The 16,555-nt window shown below is 43.5% G+C and overlaps 1 protein-coding gene across 6 annotated transcripts in view; it reads left to right on the top strand.

The window, feature by feature from the left end:
• Positions 1-16,555, top strand: part of ELMO1 (engulfment and cell motility 1) — a 562,162-nt gene that overhangs the window by 483,507 nt on the left and 62,100 nt on the right. For all 6 annotated transcript variants that reach the window (XR_011314008.1, XM_069730235.1, XM_069730236.1 and 3 more), the window contains one exon: positions 9,635-9,798. Coding sequence is in view for 5 of the 6 variants with exons in the window: in XM_069730235.1 (XP_069586336.1) it covers positions 9,635-9,798 (164 nt within the window). In the remaining variant the exon portion in view is untranslated. The remainder of the gene's footprint in view (positions 1-9,634; positions 9,799-16,555) is intronic.

Below are 16,555 nucleotides of genomic sequence, written 5' to 3'. Positions count from 1 at the left end.
CATAGATGCATTATTAATTATCAGATTGCGTTTCACACCATCTGTTTGTACAGAAGAGAGTTTCTATGTCACAGATTGCACAGATTGTCATCTTTAATGTATTCATTGCTTAATCTTACTGCAGCAAGATGGACAAACTAGCATCCTTAAAAACGGGCTATAAAAATGCAACGCATGGCACTTAGTAGCATTGTTTATAATAATTTATATAGAAAGATAAACATACAAATAAGTGCCATATATATGTATATACAGCATACATAACACTTCTGTGTAATATGCCTATAGGTAGGGACTCTGGGACGTGAGCGCCAATATTCCTGTATCTCTTCTACTGGACTACAGCCATCTTGGGAGCAGATGCCTTCAGCACACCCAGAAAAATGACTTGGTCACAGGCTTTTTTCTACCCTGTGATATGTAGTATTAAGAACATAACAATTGTGTATCATAAGACTCCAGGTCAGTCTACCTATATCCTATAAAAGAACCTGGTAGGATATCTTTAGTATCTTAGGTAAAGACTTGAACTGTCAGGTTTAGATGACCTGATGTGTGTCTTATTCTCTGTCAACATACGGTACCTATGATGACTATAACAATAAATAATAATAATAATAATGACTCAACCGCCTTCCAGTGAACAGACTACCAAGCTCAAATGTAAATTTGCTTTTCTTAACACAGTCCATTGAATTTATGCGCACGCTATATTTTGCCAAAGGCTTTGTCATAAATTGGAAAAATAATTTAATGCTAGCTGACCATGGATTCAATTAACTAATAAGCAAGTTCACATAGGTTGTCATAGAAAATCACTGTACTGCGGAGAGCTTTGTCTACTACAGTCCTTGTCGTCCTGGCTTAGCTTACCCCAGGGGCATGCTGTGCTCCTAAATAAAAATATGAATATATTTGGCTGTCGTAATTCCACCTTGGTTTAAATGATCAAATTATAAACCAGATTTGACAGTTGTCTACCTGAAGAATACATCCTAAACTGGATTCTTTGTCTGAATTTCTCAGGAATTCTAAAAAAAAATACACTATGCAAGATAAAAAATGATCAGCTTGTTTCTTTGGACAAAGTAGCAATCTTTTATTTTTTTATATTGATTTTTTATTATTAAAATGTACAGCTATAACTACCGTTATATACCTAGGAACCCATTACTTGTTACTGCACGGTCAGTGAAATGTCTGACTGCTAGATTCTTTGTTTTGTTTTTTTTAAATAACATTTATAATTTTAGGATCTTATATTGCATTTTAAATATTTAATTTTCACCTAAAATTATTATTGATAGTTTTACATTTCGCATAGTATTTTCAAATGTATCACTATAACAGTGCACTCATACAATTTGCAGAGACCCTGGATTGTTAAAGCCAAATGTAGTATAATGTGCACAGAATATGCGATCTTTTGATATAATACAGTATTCCTAAAATATATCTTTTAAATGTATAAAATACACACAAAAATTACTAGAGTTCCTCATGAAGTATGTTACTTTACTCGGACTCCCATGACAGCACGACGAGAGAGGGGATCCGCCCATTAGGAACAGGAAACCTACAGATACAAAAGGGCGGTACCTCTCCCTTGCCTCAGTTGGTTTCCTGTTCCTGAGGGGACGGGTGCCTACAGACAGAAGGCCCAGGCCGGCCGGCCGATTACGGTAGCGGGGGGGTCTCCTACCTCGGCCGGTGCGGAGATCCCTGGAGACGCCACGGTGGTCCTTGCTGGACTTCACGGCAGTGGCGTTCACAGCAGGGAGAGGAGTCCGGAGGATTTCCTGCCTCCATCATGTCAGCGCAGGTAAGTATTCCCATTGGTGGTGCAGCGGTATGGTGGGGCTGCAGATGCCGGGTTCAGGCGTGTGGGTGAGCTCCCGGAGCGCCGCACTCCATCCCCGGCGTCCTGCACAGCTCTCAGTGTGTGCTGGAGCATTTCCGGTGCAGTGACGTGGGGGGGGCGGGGTTAGCGTCCGCTTCCGGGTCGCCGGACGTCTGCGCATGCGCAGTCGTTCCAAAATGGCGGCGCCCATCACGTCTGTATGCCGGTCTTCTGCCGCAAGTCCTCCTGCCCTCTGCTGTATCCTTGACCAATAGGGACAGCGCTGACCCATCTGCTGACCGGATCCAAGGGGTACTTATGCAGGTGGAGATGACAATCCCTGCTTTTGGTCGCATTTCGTCATGGAGAGTGGTGGTGAGCAGCAGCAGCTGCCAGACGAGGTACGTCAGAAGCCCAAACAGAAGGAGAGAGGCGACCAACCTAGTCGTAAGAGCTCTTCCGAACAAGGATCCAGAGCTTCGGCTAAAGAGACCCCTCGGATTCCGGTACTATACTTTGGCGCACGGGTAAGTGAGCTACGTGAAAGTTCACTCGGTGACGCAGGCCCCTTTATACTTTATCTTCTAGGGGAAGAAGAGTACGGGGAAGTCTAAGCATAAGGAATGTGCCCTCTGTGGAGTCCCTCTACCTGACTCTTGTGCAAAAAAGTTATGTGCCCCCTGTATACAGCAGACGGTGAGGTCTACAGGAGAGGGTTGGTGGTAGTGACATTAGGTCAGATATTAGTTATCTCCTATATTGTCCTCCCCTAGGTAGCAGAAGAGTCCGTAACTCCGGCAAGTCTGAGGGAAATGATCCGGCTGGAAGTAAGGGAATCACTACGGTCCCTATCCCAAGCAGAAGGCTCAAAACATAGGACTCCCTTGGACTCTAATTCTTCAGGAGAAGAAGGAGAGGAGAATTCCTATCTCTCAAGTCCTCTCTCCTCTTCATCTGATGAGGAGTCAGGACGATTCTGTCTACCCTTGGATAGAATCGACAAAGTTGTCAAATCAGTCAGAGGCACCATGGGTATAGAGGAACCTAAACCACAACCCTCGAGACAGGAGATGATGTTTAGCGGACTTGATCGTAGGAAACATAGATCCTTTCCGGTAAACGAAAAAATTCAGGACTTGATTCTTAGAGAATGGAAGAAACCTGAAAAAAAGGGAGCCTTTCCACCAGCGTTAAAACGCAGGTATCCCTTTGACGATCTGGTTGTAGAGACATGGGATAAAGCTCCTAAATTAGACGCGGCTGTGGCGAAGGCGTCAAAGAAGGCCTCTTTACCCTTTGAGGATATGGGGACCCTCAAGGATCCTCTGGACAGGAAGGCAGACATATTCCTTAAGGGTACCTGGGAGATGGCGGCTGGGTCTCTCAGACCAGCCGTGGCGGCAACATGTACGGCCAGATCTTTAATGGTCTGGCTAGATCAGTTAGAGTCTCAACTTAAGGACGGTGCATCCAGAGACACTATTCTGAAGACCCTACCAACTATTCAGAATGCTGCAGCCTTCCTATCGGACGCATCGGTGGACTCTGTCAGAATGGCGGCCAGAGCGGCAGGACTATCCAACGCTGCTCGCAGGGCCTTGTGGCTGAAATGCTGGTCAGGGGACATTCAGTCTAGAACCAAGCTCTGCGCCATCCCGTGCGAAGGTCAATATCTCTTCGGTCCAACACTGGACGAGTTGTTGGAAAAAGCAGGGGATGATAAAAAGAAATTTCCCAATCTATATCCATCTTACCGCCGGCCGTTCAGTCGAAGGAGATTTGGTCGCGGGAAGAAACGCGGGTCCTCTCCCACTAGAGAAAGTTTTAGATGGGAGGACAGACGCGGTAGAGGTACGGGCTATATGTTTCGCCGTTCCTCAAAGGAGCAGAAAAAACCGGACCAATGACTAGCGGTTCCGGTGGGGGGCAGGCTGTCAGCATTTTCTCCAGCTTGGCTTAACATTACCAACAGTAAATGGGTCAGAGGCATCATTACTGAAGGTCTAAAACTGGACTTCAATCTCTGGCCTCGTGACAGATTTAAATTGACCCCATTACGTTCCTCCCCCCTTGAGCAAGCAGCCCTGGAAGCCGAGGTTATCAACTTATGTTCGAAAAGAGTGTTGATTGAAATTCCGGAATCAGAAAGAGGGAGGGGGTTTTACTCTCCTCTTTTTCTGATTAAGAAACCAGACGATTCGTTTAGAACGATCATTAATCTCAGATGTCTTAATGAGTTTCTGGTCAACGAGTCATTTAAGATGGAAACAATCAACTCAGCAATAAAGATGTTGTTTAATCACTGTTTCATGGTAGTGGTAGATCTAAAAGATGCATACTATCATGTTCCAATACATGAACACTTCCAGAAATTCCTGAGAGTAGCTGTGTCAATGGGGGGCCAGGTTCGCCATTTCCAGTTCAGAGCTCTTCCCTTTGGCTTATCATCAGCTCCTAGAGTGTTTACAAAGCTAGTGGCCGAAGTCATGGCACACTTACGAGAGTCTGACATCCTAATTATTCCCTACTTGGATGACTTTCTTATAGTAGGGAGCTCTGCAGACCATTGCCGTTCTCAGCTAGAGTCAGCCACAGCCAAACTCGAGCATCTGGGGTGGATCATAAATTACGAAAAATCTCGTTTACAGCCCCAGAAAATACAAAGATTTTTGGGATTATTATTAAACTCAGAATCCCAACAGTGTTGTCTTCCACCTGACAAGTTGTTACATATCCAACAGCAGGTGTCTAGGGCAATTGACAAACCATCCATGACCCTTAGACAGGCTATGTCTCTACTGGGTTCTTTAACCTCTTGCATTCCCGCCGTCCGTTGGGCCCAATTCCACACCAGACCTTTACAATCCGAGGTGCTGGTTAATGATAGAATCTTACAGGGGTCCCTGCAGAATCAGATTACCTTAGGTCCAAAAGCTCTCACATCTCTTAGATGGTGGCTGGATAGTAAGAACTTATCGGCGGGAGTTCCCTGGGTGTCTCAGGCTACGCGTGTTGTAACTACAGACGCTAGCCCTACGGGTTGGGGAGCACACATAGATGACATGACAGTTCAGGGCCTATGGTTCCCTCCCCTGACATCAGCCTCTTCCAACCAGAAAGAGTTAATGGCAGTAGAGCTATCAGTGAAAAAATTCCTCTCATATCTGCAGGGTCATCATGTCAAGATCCTATCGGACAACCAGGTGGCAGTCGCATACATAAATCATCAGGGTGGAACTCATTCCGAGTCACTGATGAAAGTGGCGGATCGTCTGTTCCAGACAGCAGAAAGTTACTTCTTATCTCTAACTGCTTTGCACATAAGAGGAAAAGAAAACATCAAAGCGGACTTTCTAAGCCGCAACACCCTGAGACAAGGGGAGTGGTCCCTAAACAATGGCGTGTTCGATCAGATCGTCCACAAATGGGGTCATCCAGAAGTAGACTTATTTGCTACCAGGGACAACCGGAAGACAACAAAATTTTGTTCCCTAAATCCCAGAGAAAATCCTCTGTCGGTAGACGCTTTTCTGATCAGTTGGGATTTTCGACTGGCATATGCATTTCCTCCACTGGGCCTGATCCCCTTAGTAGTCAGGAAGATAAGGGAAGATCGAGCCAGAGTTATATTGATTGCCCCATTTTGGCCCAGAAGGGCCTGGTTCACTTGGCTCAGGACCATGTCTGTGGAGGACCCCTGGGTACTTCCGGACATTCCAGATCTGCTCTACCAGGGGCCGATCAGCCATCCTCAAGTAAAGAGTCTCCATTTAACGGCATGGATTTTGAAAGGGCGTTACTAAAAAACAAAGGGTTCTCCTCGAGTCTAATTGAGACCCTTATGAAAAGTAGAAAACAGATAACTACAACAATCTACGCTAGGACCTGGCGGAAATTTCTGGCCTCTTCTGATTTTAATTTAGAAGAGGGAATACCTATAAAACAAATCTTAGAGTTTCTGCAGAAGGGCCTAGAATTAAATCTATCCACTAGTACCCTAAGAGTACAGGTCTCGGCCCTAGGGGCTCTATTTTCATGTAACATCGCCAATAATTATTGGATCTCAAGGTTCATTAAAGCTTCTATTAGAGCTAGACCCATACATAAGGATAGATCTATGCCTTGGGATCTCAACCTAGTCATGTCAGCATTGACTAGAGAGCCATTTGAACCATTACAAACAGCTTCAATTAAGGCCCTATCTCTTAAAACAGCCTTTCTGGTGGCAATTACATCTGCTCGCAGAGTTGGAGACATACAAGCGCTCTCCAGGGTAGCCCCTTATACGGAGTTTCTACCAGAGTAATCCTCAGACCGGACCCAGCCTATTTACCAAAAGTGTCATCACAGTTCCACAGGACACAAGAGATAGTTTTACCATCCTTCCTTCCCAATCCTTCCAACCCTAAAGAAGAACTTCTTCATACATTAGACGTTAGGAGATGCCTGCTAGAATACATCTCTATTACTGACACATGGAAGAAGGATAATGCGTTGTTTCTATCCTTCCAAAACCCTAGAAAGGGACTTAGGGTATCAAAATACACTCTAGCAAAGTGGATTAGGGAGGCTATCTCTTTGGCTTACACTGCAGGTGGAGGTCCGGCTCCACAGAATCTGAGGGCGCATTCCACCAGGGCCATGGCTACATCCTGGGCGGAAAAGTCTGGAGTATCAATCGACCAGATATGTAAGGCGGCCACATGGTCATCCCCGTCCACCTTCTTTAAGCACTATAGGTTGGATTTGGGGGCTTCCTCTGATCTCACATTCGGGTTAAGGGTGCTACAGGCCATAGTCCCTCCCTAAGGAAGCTTACATCTCTGTAATTCTCTCGTCGTGCTGTCATGGGAGTCCGAGTAAAGCATTAAGCTACTTACTGGTAGCGGCATTTCTCGGAGGCCCATGACAGCACCCTTAGTTCCCTCCCTATTCACTGGGGGTTGCACTTCCTATAAATGTATATATTTCACAATACGATACCAGTCCCAATAGATGTCTGATATTTTGTATATAATCTGTATATAGTGTATATTTTTGTGTACCACTAACCGCGGTAGTCCTCTCAAGACTCTGAAATACAACTGAGGCAAGGGAGAGGTACCGCCCTTTTGTATCTGTAGGTTTCCTGTTCCTAATGGGCGGATCCCCTCTCTCGTCGTGCTGTCATGGGCCTCCGAGAAATGCCGCTACCAGTAAGTAGCTTAATGCTTTTTCTTTATTCTTTTCTGTCTTGTGTTGCAATCTAGAAATGTCAGAGAAGATCCGTCATTTCTCTCTTCCGCCTCCTCCTTACAATCCCAGTCTAGCAGTTAGGGGACTGAATATAGCGGGAGCCTTCCTCACTGCTCTATACATAGTATTAGCGTTAAAACAATAAAAGACCTGACAAATTTCAGTTGGTGGATAATGAATCTATAATATATGAAAGTTTAATTGTAATCATTACATTATGGTAAATAATGAAATTTAACACTATATGCTAATTTTTTGAGAAGGACCTGTAAATTTCTTGAGAAAGCGAGAGAGATTTTCCCCAGACTCGAAAAATCCTTCCAGGCATGCTCAGAATAGAAAAACACAATATGTCGCAGGATTCCTGCTTTTCACCGGCAACGACGCATCCTGCGTCCATAGGCTGCCATTATAGCCATTGACGCAGGATGCGTCTTTGCACGTTTTTCCGACGCTGACAAAAAACGTTTTTTGCAGACGACATGCCGTCAAATTGCACAGGATCCAGTGCGCGACGAACGAAACGTGTGGCCATGCGTCGCGATACATCGGTAATACAAGTCTATGGGAAAAAAAACACATCCTGCAGGCAAATTTGCAGGATGCGTTTTTTTCACAAAACGACGCATTGTGAATGCACGACGGAAGTGTGAAAGAGGCCTAATCCCATCTGTCACTGATGACCGGTGGATTAAAGCAGTGGAAGCGCATGCGATGGTGTCTCCAGCAGTAAATAACAAATTAATTCAATTATATATATTCCACCAATCCTATTTAACCCTGAGTAGACTACATAAATTCGGTAGAAGAGTAAATGATGAATGTTACAGATGTGGGGAGGAGGGAGCGGATTTTTGGCATCTCATTTGGGATTGTACAATCATAAGAAGATATTGGAAGGATGTGATTTTTACACTAGAAAGGATACTTGGGATTCCTGTTGAATGTAGTCCAGAGCTGTGTGTGTTGGGTGTTGTGGATGACGAAATGTGGACTCATTATGACAGAAAATTTCTCAGAGAGGCTCTGTTTATGGCTAGGAAAGCAATAGCGCTGAGGTGGATGGGGGGAAAGTCTCCTTCAATCAATCAGTGGAAACAATTAGTGAACGATATAATTCCATATGAAAACCTATTATACAGGAACAGAGGCTGTCCCCAGAAATTTCATAGAATTTGGGAAAGGTGGTGTGACTCGCCCTTAACACACCTAGCCCCTGATGCTGTGATTTCCTCAACCGCGAGATGTAATCCCTAAGGATATGTGTCCACGTTCAGGATTGCATCAGGATTTGGTCAGGATTTTATGCAGGTAAGATCCTGACCAAATCTGCACCTGAGATCACTGGCAGGTCACCTGCGCTGTCCTTGCGTTGTTTCTGCAATGTAAGGACATGCTGCGTTCTTAAAAGACGCGCCGCATGTGCGTTTCCGCGGGTATGCCGCATGCGTCTTTTAATGCATAGTGGAGACGGGATTTCATGAAATCCCCTCCACTATGCTGTATCATGTGGACGCTGCGTTTTTGACGCTGCGGCTCAACGCAGCGTCAAAAACGCAGCGTTTCCTGAACGTGGAAACATACCCTTAGGCTTTTTTTTCAGTGCGTGAACATGATGCTCTATGTGGAATATTTGCTTACTATAACCTGAAATATTACATTATCAGATCCTCAATGCAGAACTTCTTGGTTGATGGTGCAATGCTGCTGAGAATACGTTATGTTTAATGTTTTATTTTACTTATTTTATTTGTTTGTTTTGTCATTGAAAGTATGATTTTATTATTGATATTGTGGATGATGATTTTATGGATTACTCTGATTTTACACTGCAATGTCACATGCCTGTTATATTATTTTGTGGAATCTTTCAATAAAAAGAGATAAAAAAAATAAAAAAATTCTATGTAGATGAGAAAGGAGAGAGAGGGACTCTGTCTAGCGCCTCCTTCCTCTGCCAAACTCCCATTTACATATATTGGGCAGCAAGTAACAGCCATTAGGTTCCCTTAAGGGGGGGATAATGATCTTTTGTAATCTGGCAGAGTAGTTGTGGTCCATTTTTCGTAATTGACTTGTGTTGGGCTTGTCAGGTACTTGTTTTCTTTTTCCTTATTTGAAAGTGCTGAGCTATTCTAACAAAATCCCTGCACATAGGAACAATTTAAACATTTTGGTGGAAACATCTCTCAAATAGATTGTGGTATAAGAATTCTGGAGACATATGTAAAGATTTTTCTCCAGAAATTTTACTACACAGCCACTATTTAATAGCTACAAGCACCTGGTCTTCAAAACTAAAATGTGCAATATTTCCAAATTGGTAGTTATAAAGGTCGACCCAATGGAATATCATAATGCGAAACTAGCAAAAAAAAATAATTTGACCGACTTGTACTATGTAAAGTAATTTATACAATAAAACAAAATATCTTGACTGAAGACAACCACTGCCTTTTTATATTGTATTTTGCTGGTTCAGATTGTTTTTGATCTCATCTCAATGCTGGAAGGCCAGTACAGTACTTCTATCACTCAACTATTATTTATTTCTAATAGGTTATGCAAGTTGTAAAAGAACAAATCATGAGAGCACTCACAAACAAGCCGAGTTCTCTGGACCAATTCAAGAGTAGACTACAGAACCTTAGCTACACAGAAATCCTGAAAATACGTCAGTCAGAAAGAATGAACCAGGAAGACTTCCAGTCCCGTCCTATAATGTAAGTAATCCACCTTTTGTAATGCTAATGATCTGTAAAGCATGAAAATTGTTAAGATACCTTCACACATAACGATATTGTTAACGATATCGTTGCTATTTGTGACGTAGCAACGATATCGTTAATTAAATCGTTATGTGTGACAGCGACCAACAATCAGGCCCCTGCTGGGAGATCGTTGGTCGCTGAATAAAGTCCAGAACTTTATTTAGTCGCTGGACTCCTGCTGACATCGCTGGATCGGCGTGTGTGACACCGATCCAGCGATGTCTTCACTGGTAACCAGGGTAAACATCGGGTAACTAAGCGCAGGGCCGCGCTTAGTAACCCGATGTTTACCCTGGTTACCATGCTAAAAGTAAAAAAAAAAAAAACAGTACATACTTACCTACCGCTGTCTGTCCTCCAGCGCTGTGCTCTGCTCTCCTCCTGTACTGGCTGTGAGCCGGAAAGCAGAGCGGTGACGTCACCGCTCTGCTTTCCGGCTCCCAGACAGTACAGGAGGAGAGCAGAGAAGCAGAGCGCAGCGCTGGAGGACAGACGGCTGTAGGTAAGTATGTACTGTTTGTTTTTTTTTACTTTTAGCATGGTAACCAGGGTAAACATCGGGTTACTAAGCGCGGCCCTGCGCTTAGTTACCCGATGTTTACCCTGGTTACCGGCATCGTTGGTCGCTGGAGAGCGGTCTGTGTGACAGCTCTCCAGCGACCAAACAGCGACGCTGCAGCGATTCGGATCGTTGTCGTTATCGCTGCAGCGTCGCTAAATGTGAAGGGGCCTTAACTGTGTATGTGTGTATATATTCTATGCATTGTCAGCATTGAAACTGCAGTACCAAGGATGGATAGACATGTTAATAATACACAAATGATGAAAAGATGGAAATATTTTCAAAAATTCAGATAATTTCATATTGAATATGAGCTAGTATAAATGTAAATACTTGACCACCATCAGTGAGGTCACTAATGGGTGTCTGAGGAATGTTCTGCCATCTTTAATTCTCTTGGTCACACACATCATCCAGATCCACTGTTGGCAGCTTCCTTTCCTGTTGGCATCTTAGATGTGCCTGTTGGGAGACAAGTCACGAGATTCTACATATCTTGGAAACACATTCAGGCCACACAGGCTGCTCACAGTAGAAAGCAACAGGTGACCGGGTGTTGTCATGCTGAAAAATGGCTCCTTGAATAATTTGGAGCATATATATATATATATATATATATATATATATATATATATATATATTTTGAGGCAGTGACCCCTGATACAGCTAGGGGGCGCTGTTTATGCATGCAGATGGATGAAGTCCATAGGTGTGCATGGCAGTCGCAGGTGTAGCTGTGATTGCACTATGAGGCAGTGACTCATGTCATAGGTAGGGGTCGCTGTGTCTTCTCCCCAGGTTGTGCCTGCAGACGGATGAAGTCCATAGGTGTGCATGAGAGTCATGGATTTCCGATCCAGGTTTTCCATGTGGCTGAAGGCCACAGGTTTGTGTGTGTTAAAAGCCCTGCAGTAAGAGGTATGGGTGTGTCAGGTGTGAGGTGCAACCTCAGTGTCAGTCTGGTGTGTGGTGGTGTGCAAAGCAGAGGCCTGCAGAGCTCTGGCAGCTGAATAGCCTGGCACCCACAGCGTACACAGGGATGCAAGTTGTCCATAGTACTGGTCTCGGATGTGGACAGTCCTGTGCCCGGAGGTGAATGTCCTGTGCCCGAAGCAGTTGGTTGTGGACAGTCCTGTGCCCGGAGGTGGATGTCCTGTGCCCGAAAGAGGACTAACATGTGTAATGATTGCAAACAGGTGGATATGGTGCCCGGCTGCTATCCGGAATATATCCTGGGCTGTGTACGGCTGTGTGAGTAAAGAGACTGTGATACAGTGATGCAGGACACCCACGGGAACTAGTCAGAGGTGTCTGGCGTCTGTAGTGTCTGCAACATATTAGGCTGTGTATATGGAGACTAATATGGCGTGCGGTTGCCCAGGGAAACTGGACACAGGAAGTCTGGCCTGTTTAGGGACTGTAAATCGAAAGCCATATGATATGTATTGCTATGAACTGATGTGAACTGAACACTGATAATATACACTGAAGTTATATGCATTTGTGTGAATTGGACTTTAATGCTGTGAAGAAACACATTAAAGAGACTTTGTATTGGAACTTTGTGGATCACTGCCTCTTCACTACGTACAATGCTACTGCAGCCTTACAATAAATATATATTGTCTTTACAAACCCTGATAATTAAAAGTATTCTTCTAGTAATTTATCCTGAAAAAATGTATATAATAATGAGTGGGCCACTACAGCATGAACAACTGCACAATTTTTGTAGAATTATGTATGTATGAATAGTTTTAGGGCTTATATCAACATTTGTATTCAGTCTAGATTTTGAAAATACATTAACTTTATGACATATTCTCAGCTCTGAACATTCTGCCTTTTTGTCTGATGTGACCTTTACAAAGATCTGTATAATCTCAAAATCTTATTTGAAATTTCATCTATTTTTCCTCAGTGGAAAGTAGAACAGATATTAAACTCGTGTACAAATCTGCTGTAGCCAGAAATGCAAATAAATGTTACAAATCTGCTGAAGCCAGAAATGCAAATAAATGTCTGCACAGGAAAATGTAGAATTTCTTTGTACCTGATCATGATAGATTTAGACAATTGACATAACAGAAAATATTTTTTTAATTTGTTTTTGTCATGGTCTGCCTGGAGTTTCTGTTACGGTCCTGTTAGGGTTGGCGGAATGCACCGAGTGTGTGTGTGTATATATATATATATATATATATATATATATATATATTAATAGGTGCGTTCGCAACCCGGGGTCCACGTGCAGGAGAGGAACCTGCTGCTGGCAAATGGCGGCGCTATATGGCGGTATAAGCAAACTCTGTTAACTCCACAGATTCCCTAGAAACAAGATGCTGTGCCCTGTTAACCTCACAGAGGTACACAGCTACCAAACAGAGCAAAACTGTGGTCATGTAGTCAGAGAAACAGGCAAACAACTCCTCACCGGAGGTGCCGGTTTTATAGCGGCTTATTTCAGCCAAGGCCCTGAATACACACATACAAACTCCTCACCGGAGGTGCCGGTATTCTAGGGGCTTATTTCAGCCAAACTCATGACCACATCCAGACATGACCACACTGGCGCTGAGCTCATAGACTTTGGTTAGATACCGTGCGGCCATGCAAACCTTTTATAGCTGTAGCAGACTAGGACCTTCCAAGTGGTCCAATAGGAGCTGCTACAGGGCCTGAGCAAGTGACCCCCGACCTCCAATGAGAGGTCCTCCCGTGGGCTTGCTCAGTGTGTGCAAAGCAGGACTTAGTCCCAGAAAAGCCAGCACACTACTGACCAGTGCTGGCTACAAAAGCAGAACCTGGAAAGGCAGCAGTAACCCTTTGCACAGTATCAAGCTGAGCGAGACGCTGGGACCGACGTTTCCGCTGAGCAGGCTCCACTGCGGCTGAAGCAGAATGGGAGACCGCAGCAGACGTGGCTCGAGATTCCTCCTGTGCAGCGACGGGAACTCGACTCCTAACACGGTCCTTCTAGGGTTACTCGTATGTGGCCTCTCTTTGGTTTGGGGAGGGCTATAAATAAAAGAAACGAGGGAGATCCAGCTCCAGGAAAGAGAAATAGTCTCTGATAAAATCCAAAATAGCTATATTGTCATGAAAAAATTTAAAATGTGGACTCCAATGACAAGTGGTATAACAAAGGAATCACATAGCAGCTCTCACTGCACTGAGAGTGCTGAAATTGTTGAGAAATCATCTTTTATCACTTTATATAAAAGACCTCTTCTTCTTGCCTTCAAGAGAACTGTCTCCAGAGATTATTTTACATGAAGGGCAGTTACCAGTGTGATATGCATTGACTGCTCTCCTGATCTTGCTGCAGAGCTGTGTGTGATTGTACCTGACATCTGCAGGTTCCTCTCAGCTTCAGCTTCCATCTCACGTGCAGACAGTGGTGTAATATTGTTACAATACAGCAGACTTCAGAGAGAAGCAAAAAATGTGTTTGCAACAAGACAAATGTAATTAATTTCTCCTGTTCTGTGTTAGTTACTTAGCACACTGCTTACTCCCACTTCATGTAAAATAAGCTCTGGAGGCAGAGTTATCTTCCAGGCAGCATCCCCCCATAGCCTGGAAGAGGTCATTTATATGAACTGATAGAAGATGATTTCTCCACAATTCATCTGACATGAGACATACAGAGATTACTTTTTTCAGCGGCCTGTACCCTGTATGCCCATATTAATATTATAGATAGGACAAATTTGTAAAGTACATTCTAATCAATAGATCTTGGAATAATAATACATTCAACAATTGGATGTGTCAAAAAATTCTGTACTGAGATAATTTTATAAATGTTTTTCTACTATTGGCTTCACCACACAGAAAGCAGCAGCTGTGATCCTGTGCTGTCCTGTCTGTATACTCTCTCTTGCTTCCTCACCTGCTCAGGAAATGTGGTACACTTAGACCACCATGTTCCTGCACGGTCCCAGTCATTACAGCGGGGACACATTTCCGAGGTTATCTCAGCACAGGGACATTTGTTTTAACCCATCTTATTGTGGAGCTTCTTATTTTTTCAAGATCTATTGATTAAAATGTACCTTGTTCATGTGAAAATCCCTTTAAGCATATATTTCACTAGACTGTTATTAATGAATCCTTCAGATAGGTCAGCAATATCTATATATATCATTGTCTAAGGGGTACTTCCGTCTTTCTGTCCTCAACTTCGGAACTAACTAACGGAAATCCCGTGTCGCTGATTGGTCTCAGCAGCTGCCTGTCATGGCTGCCGTGACCAATCAGTGACGGGCACAGTCCGATTAGTCCCTCCCCTCCTCCCCTGCAGTCAGTGCCCGGCACCCGCTCCATAATCCCCTCCAGTCACCGCTCACACAGGGTTAATAGCAGCGGTAACAGGCCGCAGTGTAATGCACTCCGTTACCGCTGCAGGTTTTTTGGGTTATCAGGAGTTGTATGCCAAAATCATCAGTATTAAAACAATAAAAGACCTGACAAATTTCAGTTGGTGGATAATGAATCTATAATATATGAAAGTTTAATTGTAATCATTACATTATGGTAAATAATGAAATTTAACACTATATGCTAATTTTTTGAGAAGGACCTGTACTATGTGGCTGGACAATATACTACGTGACTGGGCAATATACTATGTGACTGGGCAATATACTATGTGACTGGGCAATATACTACGTGACTGGGCAATATACTACGTGACTGGGCAATATACTACGTGACTGGGCAATATACTACGTGGCTGGGCAATATACTACGTGACTGGGCAATATACTACGGGGCTGAGCAATATACTACGTGGCTCTGTGCTATATACTCCGTCGCTATGCAATATACTATGTGGCTGGACAATATACTACGTGACTGGGCAATATACTACGTGACTGGGCAATATACTATGTGACTGGGCAATATACTAAGTGACTGGGCAATATACTACGTGACTGGGCAATATACTACGTGACTGGGCAATATACTACGTGGCTGGGCAATATACTACGTGACTGGGCAATATACTATGTTACTGGGCAATATACTACGTGACTGGGCAATATACTACGTGGCTGGGCAATATACTACGTGGCTGGGCAATATACTACGTGGACATGCATATTCTAGAATACCCGATGCATTAGAATCGGGCCACCATCTAGTCTGATCATAAGGAGCCTGATCCCCAGCACCCACTAATTAGCTGGTATAACATCTGGCAATGGCCGTATGTAGGACAGAATAGGTAGTGGAACACCACTGCTCCATCAAACAGTTTAGTGGCCACTGCCGGGTGCTTCAGAGTAGCTCCTACTAGTGCTTTTAGAAAAAATCACAAGCGGTTATCTGTGCCCTTTACAGCCTTCAGTGAAGAGGGGGCTGCAAGAACTTTTCTTCATGTTACCACCCTGCTTACCTATCATAGATTATATGTGCTCTCTGTTATATTTGGAGGGGAGGTCAGTGTATGAGAAGATCAGCAGTCCTACATCCAATCAATCTCTACCCCTAATCAGGAATTTTGTCATCTCTGTTACTCGGATGTTTTCTGACATCCTGATCATGTAGATTTGGAACCTCAGTATTTAGTTCTGGTGAACATGTAAACTCTTCACATCTTTTCCATTTATTTTCTCTTTTGCATCTTGGCTCTACCTATGACAAAGTTTAGCCATGATCATTATTTCTTAAGTATTTTTTTTTTAATTTTACATTTTAATGTAAATTGCGTGAAGGTATGTAAAGTGTTGGGTGGTATTTTTGCATTGTATCAGATGTCGTTTTTTTAAAGGGGTTTTCCTGAATTGACTTATTTTTATTATTCAATGTAACCTACAGAGTTACTGTAAACAAATTTGTAATAGACTGATAAAGGAGCATTTACTCTGGCCAATCATTGAGAAATGAGTTCTCGTTTCCTAATTATCTGACAGTGCAAACAGACTGCAATATGCTGAATCAATGGGTGAAATTATTTTTCAGCTTTGCTACAAGTTCTCACTCACAGTAGAACATCATAACATGTAAACCGGACATGTGCTCCTGAGAACGACCGTCCATGCGCATAGATTAATCATATTACCGATAGTTCCATGCTCATGGTAAGTGTGGGCAGCCTACCTAAACATTTTATTAAAGGACTACTGATTGGATTCTATG

This window comes from Ranitomeya imitator, chromosome 6 (genome assembly GCF_032444005.1).
Source record: "Ranitomeya imitator isolate aRanImi1 chromosome 6, aRanImi1.pri, whole genome shotgun sequence".
NCBI lineage: Eukaryota > Metazoa > Chordata > Amphibia > Anura > Dendrobatidae > Ranitomeya > Ranitomeya imitator.
Note: the sequence above shows the minus strand (reverse complement) of the source record. Positions and strands in the feature narration are given on the sequence as shown.